Below are 17,496 nucleotides of genomic sequence, written 5' to 3'. Positions count from 1 at the left end.
ATAAAGCTGAGATTTTTTATTAGTTATTTTTCTATTTTATTTTGTCCTGTACATATACATTTATGTAATTATTTCTTATTTGACACCTGTCTCTTGCTATCTTTTTTGCTACTTATTTAGAATTTATTATTACCATTTATATTTCTTACTGTTTGTTATTTGTTATTATTTTATATTGTTATGTGTGAGCTACTGTGTCCAAATAATTTCTCTTGTGGATCAATAAAGTTTGTCTAAGTCTAAGTCTAACCTACATGATCAACTTAAGATGACCTGGGATGTATTCCAAAAAGTGTGCAATAAAGTTAATCTACAAAGGAAAGGGTGTAGGCATTTTCAGAAATCATGGTACCAGAAAAGGAACAGGATGGCTCAACTCAGGACTCCGGACATCCCCCTTAATTGTTCTTAATAAGAGCATTTAAAGAATTCAAACGGCCAAAGGTAGAGAACAAGCAATGCGAGTCACTCATGTTTAAACCAGCTACAGAAAAGCACAGCTGCCTCAAATATGCACGAAAATCACTTCTTCATTCTTCTATATGTGTGCACAACTGGTAAGAGCTATTTAGATTTACTAGCATTTGTAGACAATTTATTTTTTCATATTATCTTAGATTTTCTAATTCAGACACTACAGGAAATTCTCAAATGAAGAGCATTGAGTACTTTTTTAATATGGGAACTTATTAGCTAGTTTTGTTTTGTTTGTTTTTTTCTTTAAATTTTCTGTTTAAATATGAGTTATTCTTTGTCTTACTTTTAGTAATATCATGTCTATTAAATAGGAAAAAGGATATTATGTAAAATTGACCATGTGAATGGCATGCCCTCATCATTAGCTCACTCATAGTTGTTTTGATGGGTTGATTCGTGCAGTTATCCTGCCTTGTACCATAATCAAGGCTTGAACTATATCTTTATCTTTATTTCTATTCAATCTTAGAGGATGCTAATATGATGTCTTGAACAGACTGCAGTCATGAAAAGGGATTTTAGTTTAATTCCACAATGCAATCAACAACCCTGCAGCCACCTAAACATTTAGCACTGACTGACTAGCTGTTAAAATGCTGAAATCATTCATCATTACCAGTCTGAGTTCATCTACATGCCTCCTCGATGTGTTTGTAAGTCTGTGCTGAGCACCAATTGCTCACATAGTTAACATGTCGATTCAATCTGGAACATTCCCATGGTACTGGTGCCACGGGGGTCAATCATCATATCATCATTTGTTCAATCTTTATATGCTGCTATTAGTTAATATGCAGCAATGATGCGTCCTTGATGTACTTCTTAAAGCAGCAATGCATCATTTTCTGGTGAGGGGATGTGGGACCCTATCTGCATTAGAGATCTCCATTGAGATAGAAAGTTTTATTTTAATCTATTATTTGGATGAAAACTATAATTGTTCAATCAGAATATACTGAATCTCCTATTAAATTACATTTTGACAGTGAGTATTTCATTGGCCTTTAACATTGACTTGAGAAACCCGGAAGTCTATGATGGAAGTGCAAATGATTTCTTTGGATTCAAAGTGCTACAGGTTGGGTCCAAAAGCAACAAAGGGTAAGTCTTTCCTTCTGTTGTGAAATAATGTTTTCTTTTCAATAATAAGTGATATTTCTTGGATTGGATTATAACTCATAACCACTGTGTGCTGTGGTCCAACGCAAGAAAAACATTATTTAAAAAAAAAAAAAAAAAAAAAAGCTTTTGTACATCGGCCATCTGAGTGTGCTATGCATTTTTTCATTTTTGTCTTGCTGCTCCTTTCATTTGCACCTATACAAGAATTTTGGTGTGCGTTTTCTGTTTCTTTTGATATAGCTCATAACTGACATAATTCTTTCCTCAGTATTAACTGTTGCTCCTCCACAGAATCATAGTGACTGCCCCTCTGTATATGAATGGATCTGGTGCAGTTTACCTCCGCAGGAAAAACACCGCGCCACCCCCATTTACACCAAAAGGTAAAGTTATTTAGTGCTGTCATGCGATTAAAAAAATTGAGAGATGAATTAATTATGATCTGTAATTAATTAATCTAATTAATCTAATTTTAATCTCACCTAAAAATTGCTGAGAAAAGCCTTCAATTTGAGGTATTTTCATTTAAATTCATTATTACATTATTGTGGCAGATCAAAAGACTGATATAGATTAAAAATAGTGACTTTATAAAGTCATTTATTGTTTAACAAATCTCTCCAATTTGGTTGTTGAGCCCAAGTCTCCATGAATAAGAAACTGTTTGCTGTAAAGTAGCAAAGACGAGGAAATCTGAACATAATAACTTTTGTCTACTTAAAGACAATAAAAAGTCCAGTCTTTCCTTAACCATATTAAAAATATTATTGATAGAGAAATGCTTTATATATGAGATCACTGGTTTCAATCCTTGTTTTAGTCCTGGTTTAGACCTGCTTTAATCCTAGTTTAGTCCTGGAATGGATAATCCTGTTTTAGTCCTGGTGTTAGTTCTGGTTTAGTCCTGGTTTAGACCTGGTTTTAGTTCTGGTTTTAGTTCTGGTTTAGTCCTGGTTTAGTCCTGGTTTAGTCCTGGTTTAGACCTGGTTTAGACCTGGTTTTAGTTCTGGTTTTAGTTCTGGTTTAGTCCTGGTTTAGTCGTGGACTGGATAAGTCCTGGTTTTAGTCTTGGTGTTAGTTCTGGTTTAGAGGCTCACAGGAGGAAGCGCGGTTTACGCCGCGTACGCGAGAAAACACGATCCACACGCGGCGCACGGGAGCACGTCTGTGTCCGCGCAGTAACTACGGAAGGAAACGTGGTCCGCGCGTTCTCAGGTTAATGACGATGATGAAGGTGTGTGTTTGTGTTTGTGTGTGTGTGTGTGTGTGTGTGTGTGTTTGTGTGCGTGTCCCCTCATGTGGCAGGTCACTATAGGACAGTAGTGCAGACATCATGAGCCTATGCAGGTTGTTTTCACCAGTGACATTTAAGTTGTAGGCGATTTTATATTTGTTATTTTCTTTTATATTTCACGTCGGGAGAAGAATTTCCAAGACACGAATGCGTTTTTACCTGTGCACTGCTGACTCTGTTCTACTGGCTCTTCGACCTCGTCCTGACGCCGCCAACGTTAACATGACGTTTACATCGCTGTTACTGCGCGCGTTTTGTGTGGGTTTCCGGCAATGAGTAGAATTACCCAAATAAAAAAAAATTATAAATGTGTTTTGTGTGTGTGTGTGTGTGTGTGTGTGTGTGTGTGTGTGTGTGTGTGTGTGTGTGTGTGTGTGTGCTGTTGTCCCAACATCACATAAAAACAGATTTTATAATAAAGCAACTCGCATACAGAAACAGTAAAGTTAGAGATTAAAAATGAGATTAACGCGATTAAAAAACATAACGCGCTAAATATGACTGTAATTAATTAATCGCAATTAACGCGATAATTTGACACCCCTAAAGTTATTACATACAACACTTGTTACTAGTTATTCAAACAATCTGGTAAAAGGTGTCAGGTTTGTACAATGAATGGCTCCCAAACAGACATAGAGTCAGGAAGGGGTTTTAAGCAGATTTAATAAGAACAAGGGAAAGGGGTCAGGTCCAAAAACAGGCATGGTCAAACACAGTAATACTTGTACGCTGATAAGTTGATCTCTCAACACAATTGACATCATTTTTCCAGCAAGAAACTTTCACTGCAGGCTACATGATGGGGTAAGTGGCGCGTCGTGTGTCCTGGCGGCTCTTTCCGTGGAGGATATTAAAGACATTTACCTATTCGGAACCATGATTAAAGGTTTTTTGCTGATTGGATTAGGCATGTTTCGATGTTTCGAAAAATTCAGATTACCAAGGTGGCTGTTCAGTGCCCTACTTGACTGTCCAAACTGAGTGAAATTGGAGGTAAAGCTGCAAACTCTCAAACTGTGACTATAAGCTATTTTATAGAAGGTTCTGCTGCCTCGCACTGCATTTCGGAAAACATCACGTAAAGACTAACAGTCATTGACTGGAGATTGGATGAGACTGTGGTCTTGAATCCCAGTACTGATAACATCTCAGAGAGTTGAAGCTTTACAAAGAGGAATGAGCAGACCTTGAGATCAACAGAGACAATCAGAGTAGTTGTGGAAATTGGAATTGCAGCTGCATGACCCAAACCCAAACAAGTCGAATTTTATTTTATTGGCCTTCCCCAGACAGCACCAGTCTTGGCCAGGGCCGGGTGGAATCAACTCGTCCTGGAGATTAGAGCAGGGAGGTGGCTCTCCTCACTGTCCCCTCCAACACACCTTCACAGCTTTGTACCCCTGGCGTGGAGGTTGGGTCTGTTCAATCCCGTGGTTGCAGGATCCAGATGGCTGCTTGCCTACGTCGATTAACTCCACTCCTGTACATTCCCCGGTTGCAAGTCTAGTCGTAATCTTTGTACTGTGTTTTGAGTATGTACTGATGTCGCGGAGGTGGTTTTTTGTGCACAGGTCCCATATCATGCCCTGATAGGAGCATGGTCTGGGGGCTGTTCTCTTTTTTTAGGAAGGCAAAATGAGCAACAGAAACAAGGTACCTGATAAAAACAAAATAAAAAGGGTAGCAAAACAGAACTTGATGAAACATGACAAAAGTGCACTATGTAATTTGAATACATTAAAACTAAAATCATCATAAAAAGGATTCCCTTTAGAATATTTCTTGAACTTATCTACTCTGTAATCCTTGTTGAAGTGGTTCACCATATTTGCATTTTCAGATGTATTATGTTCTGTTTTTGTCACTTTGTGCTAATAAAAATGTATTTATAACATTTATAAAATACATTTATAACAGAGCTATTATTACAGATTTCATTTACAGATCCATTTAATTTGCTAGAACCTAACATGAAACTAACTTTTTATTTTTTTTGTTCAGCTCTTACTGTTGGAGAGGAGAAGGTACAAGTCAGGCACTTTGGGTTGTCTGTAGGAAAGGACCTCACACAACCTCAGCTAACTGTAAGCACCCATTAAAGGAGCATAGAATAACTGTTCTGATGGAGGGTCCAGCAAGTCCTTTGACTGGGATATTCCACAGTTTTGTATTAAAATTATATCCATCTCCAGAAACAAGCAGATGACTACACAAGTGATAGGTCACAGAGAGGCAAGTCTAGAAATAAAATATCATTAGTAAATGCTACATGGGTAAATGTAATGTCAAACTGTGGAACATTCCAGGTAAAGCAATAACAGTTCCATGGCGAAAAGCAGGTAATAAAAATAATAATACATAACACTTGTATAGCACTTTTCCGACTCTTCACCACAGTTCAGATAGATAGACTCTGGTGATCCTTCACCAGAGTGAGTTACATGTAGTTAAAATATATTTATATTGTTAAATAACAATAATTAAAAAATATATTCTTTCAGGTTTGTAGTCCCAGTGTGGTCATTAGATGTTATGAGAATTTCTACATGAACGGTGTGTGCTACAATCTCACAGAACAACTACAGGAGCAGTCTGTGTTCACTGCAGCTTTTCAAGGTTTTTCTCTTTTCACATAAAAACATTGTCTATATTCTATTAAATCTTAATTATTGTATCTTTATTATCTATCTCATTTAATATGCTTACTTAATCCGCAGAACGAGGTTTATTAATGTAAGATATTTTACTGCTTACCCAAATTACAAAAATATATTTTCAGCTTGCACTAAAAAGACAGTGGACCTTGCTTTTCTGTTTGATGGATCATTAAGTATGACAGCAGAAGAGTTTGAAACAAATAAGGTTTTCATTGAGGATATCATGTCGAACCTTAAAAACACTTCTATAAAGGTAATTATACATAACTAGCCTGGACATACCAAGTTTATTTCAAAAAGAAAAACTCACTGGCCAGGGTCTACAGCATCATGTTTTTTATGTAATCAATTTCCATACTTTTGATTTTTGCTCTTTAGTTTGCAGCAGTGCAGTTTTCATCTACAGTACAGACAGTTTTTACTTTTAATGACTACACAAACGGTACAGCCAGCAGTAAACTCAAGAAAGAACCACAATTAAGAGAGCTCACCAACACGTACAGAGCATTGAATTTTGTTCTGTGAGTTTGAGATCAACTTGAAGTTCTGATGATGATTTATTTACAACAAACCTATTTAGCCTTGTTGCCAACTTTTTTCCCCATTTCAGAACAAACCATTTAAACAATACTTCAAATGGAGGATCTTCTGATGCAACCAAAGTGCTGGTTTTAATCACAGATGGTAATCCAAGTGACTCGGACACAACCCATAAATCTATCATGAAGTATGACTCAATGAACATAATTCGATTTGTCATTGGGGTAAGTGGCAGAACTGTGTGTAACACTTCCTTAACTATGGTACTGCTGCTCCCTTAGAATTATTTAAAACTGTCTGATTATACTAAAATACTAATGCCTCACCTACAAGGGGTCAAACATCTTCTAAGTCCAACATTTTTGGGGAAGACAAATAAAACATCAAAAATAAATTAAAAAAATGTCCGTGGCTGGAGTAATTCTGTCCTTTTTTTTTTTAGGTGAAAGATGTGAATTTGGAAAAATTGAGAGTTATTGCTTCAGAGCCCAAGGACAATAACACATTTCACATTGAAAACTACAGCGGGCTGACAGGCGTGCTGGAAAACGTCCAGAAGAAGATCTTTCAAACTGAAGGTATTTTTAAAATTTCCCTCTGCACATAAAAAACAAACAAACTAGTGAGTCTATGGTTTATGTTTTATTATGATCAGGCACAACAGCAGCTCTGGCCAGAGACTTGAGAGAGGAAATGTCTCAGACTGGACTCAGTGCTGTCTATGGCAAAGTAAGCAGATCATTCAGGTTTATTTTTATGGAGACTCGCAATTAGCACATCACAAAGGTTGCAATTACTAAAGTGACCTGAGTAACCTATCAGTTCATAGTTTAGTCTTAAATCAAATGTTTATGCTCCCATATGTTTAAAGTGCATACTCTTAACAGAATAAGATAAGATAATCCCTTATTGGTTCCCATGGGACAGAGGGTCACATGCTTTAACACAGAAAAAAATATATTACTACAACATAACCCCATACAAACAACATCCACCACTGAACATGAATAAATAAGAGACTAAGAATAACCACAAATGATACAGTATGACTCACACATCACACTATGCAGGCAAGGCCTTCACTCTCTTATATTATATTGTTCTATTGGTAATTGCACATTCCCTTGGCCTATGTACAAGGGAATGTGCAATTAAAACTGCACATTGTTTTTTTTTTTTTTTCTTGATTTAAAAACTGCTAATGTATAATATAAAATGTAAATGTATTGTCAATAACAGTGCTTTTTAGGAAAAAAAGTTTAATTAAGATCATTTCTGTCAACAGGACGCTCTGCTCTTGGGCTCGGTGGGCTCACGGACGTGGAGAGGGTCTCTTCATGAACTCCGAGGGGAAACTGAGACTCAGATTCAGGATTCAGAGCAGGAGGAAGACTCTTACATGGGTATGGGCTCTTTAGACAAGAAGTCAGTTCAGTTATTTGACTAAAACTGCATTATAAGCCAGTGTACTATTGTACTAGCCCTGGATAGACCTTTACCACTACCACTTCATAAACTGTGGTTACACATTCAGCTTATGAAGTGTGAATTTATTTAGTGTTGCAATAAAGAAAGCACATCAGGTGTCAAACAATACAACATTTAAGGAACGAAGGTAAATTTGTGATGAGTTACAGATAGTTACTGTTGTATTTTGTGAGTATTTTTAGAGAAAAGGGATACAAGACTGCCTGTTGAGCCTCTGTCTGTTGTATTACTGTAGGTTACTCTGTGTCAGTGGGGGAAAAAAACAAGACTGCCCTGTATTTCACTGGTGCTCCAAGATACAAGCACATGGGACAAGTTGTGCTTTTTATATCCACAAGTGGCAAGTGGACTCCTGCTCAAAGGATCAGTGGAGAGCAGGTGGGTAGCTATTAAACTGCATGTAGGTGTATATCTTATTTGTGTTCTTCTGTGCACTAGGGATTGACAATATATCTTTGTTAGTACTGATCAATATTTCTTTGATATTCAGCAGTTAGCATAGATACTTTCTTTTTTTTAAAACAAATTAATTTGAAACGGAAATGCAAGGACAATGATTCATTAAAGAGATCAATGTTTATTAACAAAAATACAATGAATTATATTATAGCCCCTTTGTGGGACTTTGTGGGATTTTAAAATATTAGCACAGCATTGGCAAATATTGGTTTGTTCTTTATCGTCCAGTGTACTATAAAAATGTTGAGCATAAATGATGTTAACCCTTTTCAGTATTTCAGCACATTTTCTAACTCGTAGGTGTGTGTGTCTTTATCCGTGTAATAATACTTGAGGAGGTGCACACACTTTGTGGTTACAACACAGAAACCAGAGAGCTTCCTTTTTCTGGCATTTACTTTAGCAGTGAAATGAAATAAGAAAAAATCTCCTCATCACATGTGTACAGAATTAACAGTATATTAATGTCTTTATGTCCAGCATGCCTCGTACTTTGGTGCAGAGTTGTGCTCTGTGGATGTGGACTCTGATGGAAACACTGACTTCCTGTTTGTGGGAGCTCCTCTGTTTTACCAGACGCATCAGGCTGCTGAGGGAAAGATCTACATCTACAGACTGACTGATGAGGTGACAATTATAGTAATGCATTAGCAGGCTAACATTGCTTTGAAATTTCATGCATCATTCATTCACTCTTCATTCTCGAGGTCCAGGCATAGATTGGTGAGGAGGAAGCTGTGTGTGTTTTCTCTCTGTTCAATCATTTACACACCATAGTCGTTCATGGGGAAACTGTGTCAAGTATCTTTCCCAATGGCAAAAATATGCTTTGGACAGTTAGGATTAAATCAGCAAACAATTACAAACAACTGAGATACCCTGACTACATGTCATACATTTTATATGACACTGAATCATGATTTCTTTTGTTTCACAGTTGAAGCTGGTAAAACTATCTGACATCACTGCACATGTCATGGGGCGGTTTGGCACGACTATCGCCAGTGTGGCTGATGTGAACGGGGATGGACTCCGAGACGCTGTTGTCGGGGCCCCACTGGAAAACCAGAACAGAGGAGCAGTGTATCTGTACCTCGGGGACAGGAGCAGTGGCATACGGAGCACACACAGCCAGGTGTGTAAAATACAGGTGTAATAGGTTACTCAAAATGATGCCTTAAAATTTGACAAACCACTGTTTTTGCAGAGGATCCTGGGGGAGAATGTGAATTCTAGACTGCAGTTCTTTGGTCAGTCCATAGATGGTAGCAATGATGTTGGGAATGATGGTCTGCCTGATATTGTTGTTGGTTCTCGTGGATCTGCAGTCGTTTTAAAGTTTGTAAATCCTACTAAGAACACAAAACACCATTTAAACATGTGCTGATTGATATTTTCTTGTTGCAGATCCAAGCCAGTGTTCAACGTTACGACTCGTTTTACATTTGAACCTCATGAAATCAATATTGACCAAATCCAATGTCCTAGCGATAGTGATGACTTTACACCTCTGGTCACTTTAACAATCTGTTTTGAGATGCTTGAGGCAACTAAGAGCTCTGCAGGTACAGCCATTATGCTATACATGCAGTTCAAAGGTACAATGTAACTTTTCTGGTGGAGGGTCACCCCTGACAGTCCGGAATTTTGGACATAGGACCTCACTTCCTAGTGTTGGAATGTTGTAGAGGTGTGGAGACACATTTTATAATATTCCATCCAGTTTCTGTATTTGCAGAGGTTGCTGGTGCTAGGGTTAGTGCATGTCAATGGCCATAGTTAGCCTGCCACTAAAAACAGTCTTACCCACTCCACAAAACACCTAGCGACCTCTGCAAATACAGAAACTGGATGGAATATTTAAAAAAGTGTCTCCACACATCTCCAACACTTTGGCTCACCAGGAAATTAGGTCCTATGTCCAAAATTCTGGACTGTCCCTTTAACGTATCACCATGGAGTCAAGCTAGGCCAGTTTACAGAATTAGAAAAAGCTTTACTGCAGCTGTCAGTAGTTTGCATTTTTACACTACAGCACGAAGGTTACCTGTTCAACTTCTCAGCTTTCCTCAGCTGCCGCAGGTGCTCATTTGAGGTCCTGGGTGATGGTGGTGCAGAAGAAAGAACGGAAAGAGTCCAGTGGTGGTGGGGTTCAGGATGAGGGAGGAGGCAGGGGGCTGTGACTTTCCTGAAGTCCACAATCATTTCCACTGTCTGGGCATTGAGCCCTAGGCTGTTGCTATTGCATCAGGTCACCAGCCAGTCCACCTCGTTCCTCTCGGTAGATTCATCGCTGTTGAAGATAAGCCCAGTAAGCGTGCTGTTGTACGCAAATTTGATCAGTTTTTTGGACTCGTGGCTTAAGGTGCAGCAGTAGGTGTAAAGAGAGAAGAGTGGGGGTACACAGTTGTCTGGGATCTGGGTGTTGGAGAAGGAGGGCGAGGCTTGATCAAGGAATGAAAGGCATTTGCAGAGACTCAGATCTGTATAGGTGACCATGCTAACATGCATAAGAAGGCATGCTTTTCAACTGAAGAATAATATCTCCATGGAGACAAGGTAGCAGACACCCCACCATAAAAGCTACACAGTACACACTGACTATCTTAACCCCTGTGCAGGAGCTGTGAAAACGGGACTGAACATTTCATATTCTCTGGATGTCGACCCAATGAGACAAATGTTTAGAGGTTTTTTTAATTCAACCAAATCAAAAAGGAGAAATCTAACTGAAACTTATGAACTGAGAGATAGAGAAACCTGCTTCAACCACTCTGTTTATAAGCCGGTCAGTAGACATTTATTATATACATTCTTATATTATGCAAAATTGATTGTTGAGTTTTGAGCCATGTTATAATGGTGTTATTTCCTCAACAACTTAAGTTCAGTAGATATTTGCATATCCATGGGCTGAAATTATCAAAATTATTAAGTGTTCTGTTTGAGAGAAAAACTCAACCTAAATATGCAGGGTTTGTGTGTTAAATGTGTGAATGAAACAAAACACAACTCCAAGTATGTTTTTGATATGGAAACAACATTATAACATAGATCAGAAAATACCCTAATATGGGCTCTTTAAACTATAAAACATTGTCCAGACCCAGGCATTAATCATGATTTTGTTTTTCAGAAATGTATAACTGACACATTGTCACCGATCAAAATTAACATGAACTTTTCACAAGTGGAGAGTGAGAAAGCAGATGTCGCCCTCAACACTGACAGTGATAAGGAAGCAACTGTGGAGGTATAAACATGCCCTTGTCTTAATGTTCTTGTGAGAAAGTCTAGCAGGATCTCCAAAGGGTATTATAAACACTGAAAATCATTAAAAAAATGTTGCTGAAATCTATAGTTATGATATTCATGCAGCTATTTTTGTAAATCCAAATTTGAATACTATAACTCAGACTAAACTTGCTTCCAAGATGAATCAAAAATATAAAACCATACCACTTTATTTGTATAGCAGCACATTTGTTGAAGCAAAGCTAAAGAAACAAATAAAATAAATTCTAAAAATATATATTATTATGAGTATTATTACCAGTAAAATTGTATATAAAGCAGGTTTACAAGGTCCACTATGTCTCATTTTGATTGTAATTCCACAGAGTAATCAAATAGCTCATTTATGATGTAACACATTAAACATCATGTTTTTTTTTGTTTGTTTTTTTTTTTTTTTTTTACATGTGTCGATGGCATTAAATTCATTTGCATTAAAACACATCATATTTGGCCTGCTGATATTGTCATAAACTCTGTCTGAATGTTTTTTAAAATAATTCTTTGCTTTAACAGGTTCCCTTTGAAAACAGATGTCACAATGACACCTGCAGAGCTGAAATTGAAGTGGATTTTGACTTCATGTACATAATTATGACAATTTGCATTGAATATTCAGTTCAATTGAATGAACTGAATTTAGCAAATGTAAATCCTAAATCCTATTCCTTCTCCAATTTCAGGACTCCATCTTTACTGGTGGCAGATCATAACTACTTCAATATGAGCGTGACTTTGTTCAATCGCGGTGAAGACTCCTACAACACCAGTCTCACTATACACCACCCTCCAGGACTGTCCTTCTCCAAGATGACTCTGGCTCTGGTGAATGTTTTGAGCCCGTAGACTTTATTAGAGTGGTGAAGAGTGGGAGACATTTTGGAAATTGTTGACGATATTTACTTTACAACTATTTACTATTTATTTATTTTACATTTATAAAATATAATACCATCTGAGAAAGGAACACCCACACATCCTACTCTATATTATGAGTGTATCATACATATCCAGGTTTTGGTCCTGGTTTTAGTTCTGATGTTCTGATCCTATCTAGTCCATTTTAATCCTGGACAAGTCCAGATCAGGTTACTGTTCACTAATCTAAACCACAGTTTTGCATTAGCTGTAGGTATATTTGGTCAGTTATATTTAAAGCTGTTTAAATGGATTTCCTTAAAATTGCGATGTATAATTTTTTACCAGTATTTTTTATTTCTTTTGAAAGGATTCAAAGTCAAGAACACTTTACAGTTGTCATGACTATGAAGATAGAACAGTGTGTGGTGTCAGTCTTCCTGTTTATCGCAGTCAATCACAGGTGAAAAAAAACAGTAGTTTCAAAATGAGCTATAAATTCTGACTCAAAATAATGTGTACTTTTTCTGTTAAGGCCAAGTTCATGACTGTTTTCCATGTAATAAGAGACTATGAGTGGAAGGAGTCCTTAACAGTGAATATCACAGGACACAGGTACGAACATCAGTTTTATTTAGAAAATGTTATTTTAACTGCTAATAAAAACCCACAGTGATAATCAAAACTCAAGTAAAGGCTCTCTGATCAAAGTCATCCCAGTTCAGTTTGAAATTAAAATGGTACTTTTGGAGTAAGTATAATATTATTATCATCTCATATTTTACCATTACTTCAACTTTATCTAATTAGTACTACGTATATGTTTTAGAGGAGAAGACAGCATTACCTATATGAATTTTACCACTGATGATCCTGCCCCAAAAAGACTGCTTACTAAATATACAGTAAGAAATGTATTAATTGCCTATGTTTATACATTTCATACATTATTAGTGGTATAACTGTTTTTAGTAAATGCCAAACATGTTCTGCAGTAGACTGTAAAAGATATCTTGAATTTCAATGTGCAAAGTTGCCAATAGATGGCACAAAAATGCTTTTGAATTTTCATGTGCACCTGTGTACTCAGATCACTAAATGTCATTAGAAAAGTACATTGTCAGCGAATACTGATGTGATTTGACTTGTTATAGGTAGATAATTACGGGGAGAGGTATTTTCCTGTGAATGTGACCCTTGTTTTCCCCACAAAACTTAAGCACAATCTTGAAATGAGCAACTATCAAGTCCTACTTGAGCAGGTAAACTCATCAACTGTCTAAATTAATATGTATTAGTATTAATAAATATAGTATATATATGTGCTTGTGTGTGTGTACACATGTAAAATGAATAAAATGTACATATAAAATAGTTACTAAGCCTAAATCATATTTAATAATATTATAAATTAAGTATTTTATTATACACGCAATTTAAAGTATAGTTATTATACTGTAACAGATTTTTTTTTTCTTTTTCAAGAATACAACCCAATGCAGAGAAAGTGACACTGAATCCTCTTCATCTGGAAATAATGTTACCGTAAGATGATTCTTATTTTAATTGTAACCTTTAATTTTAATGTGATATTGATATTATTAACATTATCTGAACAGTACTGCACCCCAGAGCGAGAATGCAAATACATAGTTTGTGAACCTTTTCTATTGACCAATGAATCTGTGGAGTTTGAATTGTCTGGAGAAGTGCAGTTTAAAGACTTCACTCAAGATGTAAAGAACCACAAGTATTTTATTTTTTGTTGAACTAATAAATAATAGTAATAGTTGTAATAACAGCAGTAAATGTCCGTTTTGTGCAGAATGTACCTTTCCTGAAGCGATACACTGGTGATGGTGACCGGATTGTGTTTGAAAGTTTTCTATTTGTTGCTTATGACAAAAAGAAGTATTCACTTGACTCTTACAATCAAAAGGTGTGTTACAAGAGGACAGTTTATTCATTTAAACTATGTGACTACATATTACATGTGAAAATTATTTATTTTTTGACAGATAAAAAGGGAGGGTCCAGATGACAACAGCTTCTGGGAGGACTTTGATCCATCAATGAAATCGGTACATTCATTTAGTGACCGTTAGAGCCAAAAGTGTGTTGTTGGTAATACAAATTTTTCTTGTATTTTCTGGCAATGGAATAACCATGGGAGAAAAGTTAAATAGTGTACCTTTTAAGGACTCATTACATTATTTTCTAATCGATGTTATAATGTTGTTTCCTCTTCAAAAACATACTTGAGTTGTGTTTTGTTTCATTCATACATGTTTAATACTCAAACCCTGCATATTTAGGCTTAGTTTTTCTGTCATATGGAAAACACTCCACTGTGTTTCTACACTCCATACACCTTCACTAGAGTAATTTGGATGATTTAAATCATAGAATTGCCAATATACTGATCTAAAGATAAAAGGTAGCTGTTATTTAAATTGAAAACACAAAATGGAAGGGTTATACAAACATGTATGAATGAAACAAAACACAACTCCCGTTATGTTTTGATGAGGTAACAACAATATGACGTGGCTTGAAGCTCATAAGAATACATTTTTGGTAATATGCAACCTTTACGTTAAACTACAGGAAATTCTACTACAGTAGCCAGAATACCAAAGAGTATAAAAGTGCATATGACAAGTTAGTACTCATTTCACCAAAGTTAACAACATTTATAAGTTTGGAGTGATATTAAACTATAATAAATAGGCTCTATTCTCTGATTAGAAAACACAAACAAGTATACAAAACTGTCATACGCATAAAAAACATGACTATGTAAAAATTCAGTTTTTTTCTCCACCAGAGTGAGGTCCTCATTGAGCTGATTGTTTTGCCTGACAAAATGCTCATTATTATGACTGGAGCTGGAGGGGGGCTGTTTCTGGTAATTCTCATCACAGTCATCATAGTTAAGGTAGTTTGTTTAAAAAATGTAAATCCTTTATTTAAATGTTAGTTAATGGATTCCACAAATAAACGTCTTGTCAACAGACATGTTCAACTTCGAGAACTGAAGGCCAGTATTCACTTGACACAGCAAGAGACAAGATGGAGCCGCATATCATCGCAGAGACTTCGAAGTTCACTCTTTGTGATGGACTTGTCTCCCTGGAATCTAAAGATGATGAACTTGACTTGATTGATCTAGGGGACCAATCAAGAAGGAACAATCTAATTTTTGAGGGGATCTGTGAACTTACTCCAGAGAGATTGGAGGACACTGCAATCCTAATTCAGCACATCATATCTGATAAATTGAAAATTGATTCAACAGCTATTAATATAGAAAGAGCTCACAGAGTGGAAAAAATAGACAATAGTGAAAATTGTCCAAGATCTATTATAGTGACGTTCTCAAATAATAAAGATAGGGAGCTGGTTTGGAAGAGTAGAAAAATGTTGAGGAAGACAGCACTAGAAGTTTCTATACATGAGGATGTCTCAGAGGTGGTTAGGCAGAAGAAGAAGAAGGGAGCTCCTAATTAATGTAATACATTTTGAATAATTTTACACTTAATTATAAGCCACTAAACATTATGTTCAAAATACACAAAAACTGTAATTTTCTGCTGATAGTAACAGTACTCTTTATTCTTCTTGAATATTTTGTGGAGACAGGTTTGTGGAGATACAAGCACAGTAAGGAGTCACATTTTTCAGTGCAATAAAAACATTTTAACTGAAAAACATGCTTTTATTTCAGTCTATTTTTTGGTTAAAAATGTACACTTGTGGGTCTTAAATGTCATATGTCTTTTTGGATGGCTATGCTAATCACTTACGAGAAGTTGTGTATAACCACCTCTTCTTCCCTTTATATTTGTCACTTACTTTGTTCTGTTTCCAATTTAAATGCACCAAAGTAAATCTGTATTTTATTTTTGTTTTATTTGATATTTGAAAGTAAAGTAAAGTCATCTTTAATGTAAGAGCACTTTGCATTAATAGCTACTCATTAACAAACATTTCAACATTTCAACACTACATTTGAAGACTGAGAACAAGAACTATGAACAAAAATAATCTCACATGTTTTAAAAGTCCTATATTACACAAAATTTACTCTTGTGAGCTTTAGTCATGTTATAATGTTTTCATCTCATCAGAAACAAACCTGGAGTTGTGTTTTATTTCATTCACATTTGTTTGAGTAAATCTTTATTATTAGTTTGTTTCAATTTCAAAGCTCAAAATGCTATTATGCTCCACCTTGTGATGTCACAAAGTGGTAGTTTTCAAGTTAATAGTTACTGTATATCTATTTCATTTTTTGATCTCCATAAAGGTCAGTACTTTCAGGGCTAAAATTATCCATTTGTGTGAAGGTGTATAGAGTTTAATATAAATATAATATAAATAATATAAATAAACACAGTGGTGCATGTCCTGTATCACCACATGACATTACAAGGTAGAACAGAGTGTTTTTATCTTTTAGTTTGTGTGTGTAAATGACACAAAACTGCAGGTATGTTTTTGATGACGAAACATTGTTATGGCCTCAAGCCTGCAGTTCTTTGAGTTGTATTTTAATTCCTTTCCTGTCCCCGTGACTTCCTGCTGTGGGAGCCCTGTTCCATGACTGGTGGAGTAGTTCTACACCTGGCCAATGCTGCCTCACCTCCTGCCTCCTCGCCCTTATTGAAGGAGATTGCAAGCACCTGTTCGGGGCTGCAGGCCTTGGTGGCGAGTCTGCCATTTGGTGTTTGTGTGTGTGTCTAGTTCTGTAGTTTAGTTCTGTTTTGTGCCTTTTTAAAATTTGGTCACTAGATTCTGTTTGTGGACTTAGGTGGTTTAAGTTTGTGTAAGCAGGTGTGACCCATTTTGTGCACAGAACTCATTTTCTGTTAATTCTGTTGTTTTGTTTCTTAGTTTAGGTTATTTTCTGTATATATTTGAGTATGTTTTGTTAATTTACCTGTACAACCCTTGTTTTTTTGTTACTTCCCGAGCTTTTTGTTACTTGCGCGAGCTGCATCGAAACAACATACATTATAACATAGATCAAAAAGTAGTTTAGCTCAATATGGGCTTTTTAAGTGTATTTGAAAACATTACAGCAGCTTATTGTGCAACGTTTAGCTTCTCTGAGATTTGAGGGAAGTGTGAACTGCCCTCTGTACAGTCATATATACAGACATTAGGAAACATTTACAGTGAACTCAAAATTGCAACTATGCTCTTTGTTTAAGTAGGCCTAGACCAATCTATGACATATGGCCTACTAAACATATTTTAGTAGGCTACTTTTCTACAAAATGAAAAAAAATCTTACTGTTT

At 36.2% G+C, this 17,496-nt stretch overlaps 1 protein-coding gene across 1 annotated transcript; it reads left to right on the top strand.

Moving 5' to 3' along the window:
- Positions 1-450: 450 nt before the first annotated feature.
- Positions 451-16,145, top strand: LOC110173876 (integrin alpha-M-like). Its single transcript, XM_020939885.2, has 31 exons — positions 451-557; positions 1,464-1,578; positions 1,891-1,982; positions 4,898-4,980; positions 5,398-5,512; positions 5,676-5,806; positions 5,932-6,074; positions 6,164-6,317; positions 6,536-6,671; positions 6,749-6,822; positions 7,379-7,496; positions 7,817-7,959; positions 8,521-8,667; positions 8,978-9,175; positions 9,248-9,378; positions 9,448-9,605; positions 10,662-10,828; positions 11,177-11,293; positions 11,851-11,918; positions 12,018-12,159; positions 12,563-12,655; positions 12,728-12,807; positions 12,866-12,943; positions 13,022-13,097; positions 13,347-13,454; positions 13,678-13,737; positions 13,812-13,928; positions 14,018-14,131; positions 14,211-14,273; positions 15,020-15,130; positions 15,208-16,145. The coding sequence occupies exons 1-31, from the start codon at positions 512-514 to the stop codon at positions 15,700-15,702; spliced, it is 3,873 nt and encodes a 1,290-aa protein (XP_020795544.2). The 5' UTR covers positions 451-511; the 3' UTR covers positions 15,703-16,145.
- The last annotated feature ends 1,351 nt before the right edge of the window (positions 16,146-17,496 follow it).

This window comes from Boleophthalmus pectinirostris, unplaced genomic scaffold (genome assembly GCF_026225935.1).
Source record: "Boleophthalmus pectinirostris isolate CB_2022bp ecotype Guang Dong unplaced genomic scaffold, ASM2622593v1 HiC_scaffold_22, whole genome shotgun sequence".
Taxonomy (NCBI): Eukaryota; Metazoa; Chordata; class Actinopteri; order Gobiiformes; family Gobiidae; genus Boleophthalmus; species Boleophthalmus pectinirostris.
This window is presented reverse-complemented; position numbering and strand designations above follow the sequence as displayed.

Excerpts from the sequence above, each read along its gene's own strand:
- LOC110173876 (XM_020939885.2), top strand. The coding sequence starts at position 512 with ATGCACGAAAATCACTTCTTCATTCTTCTATATGTGTGCACAACTG. Across the intron at positions 7,497-7,816 it reads GGAGGAAGACTCTTACATGG|GTTACTCTGTGTCAGTGGGG; the intron begins GTATGGGCTCTT and ends GTATTACTGTAG. Across the intron at positions 15,131-15,207 it reads TCACAGTCATCATAGTTAAG|ACATGTTCAACTTCGAGAAC; the intron begins GTAGTTTGTTTA and ends TCTTGTCAACAG.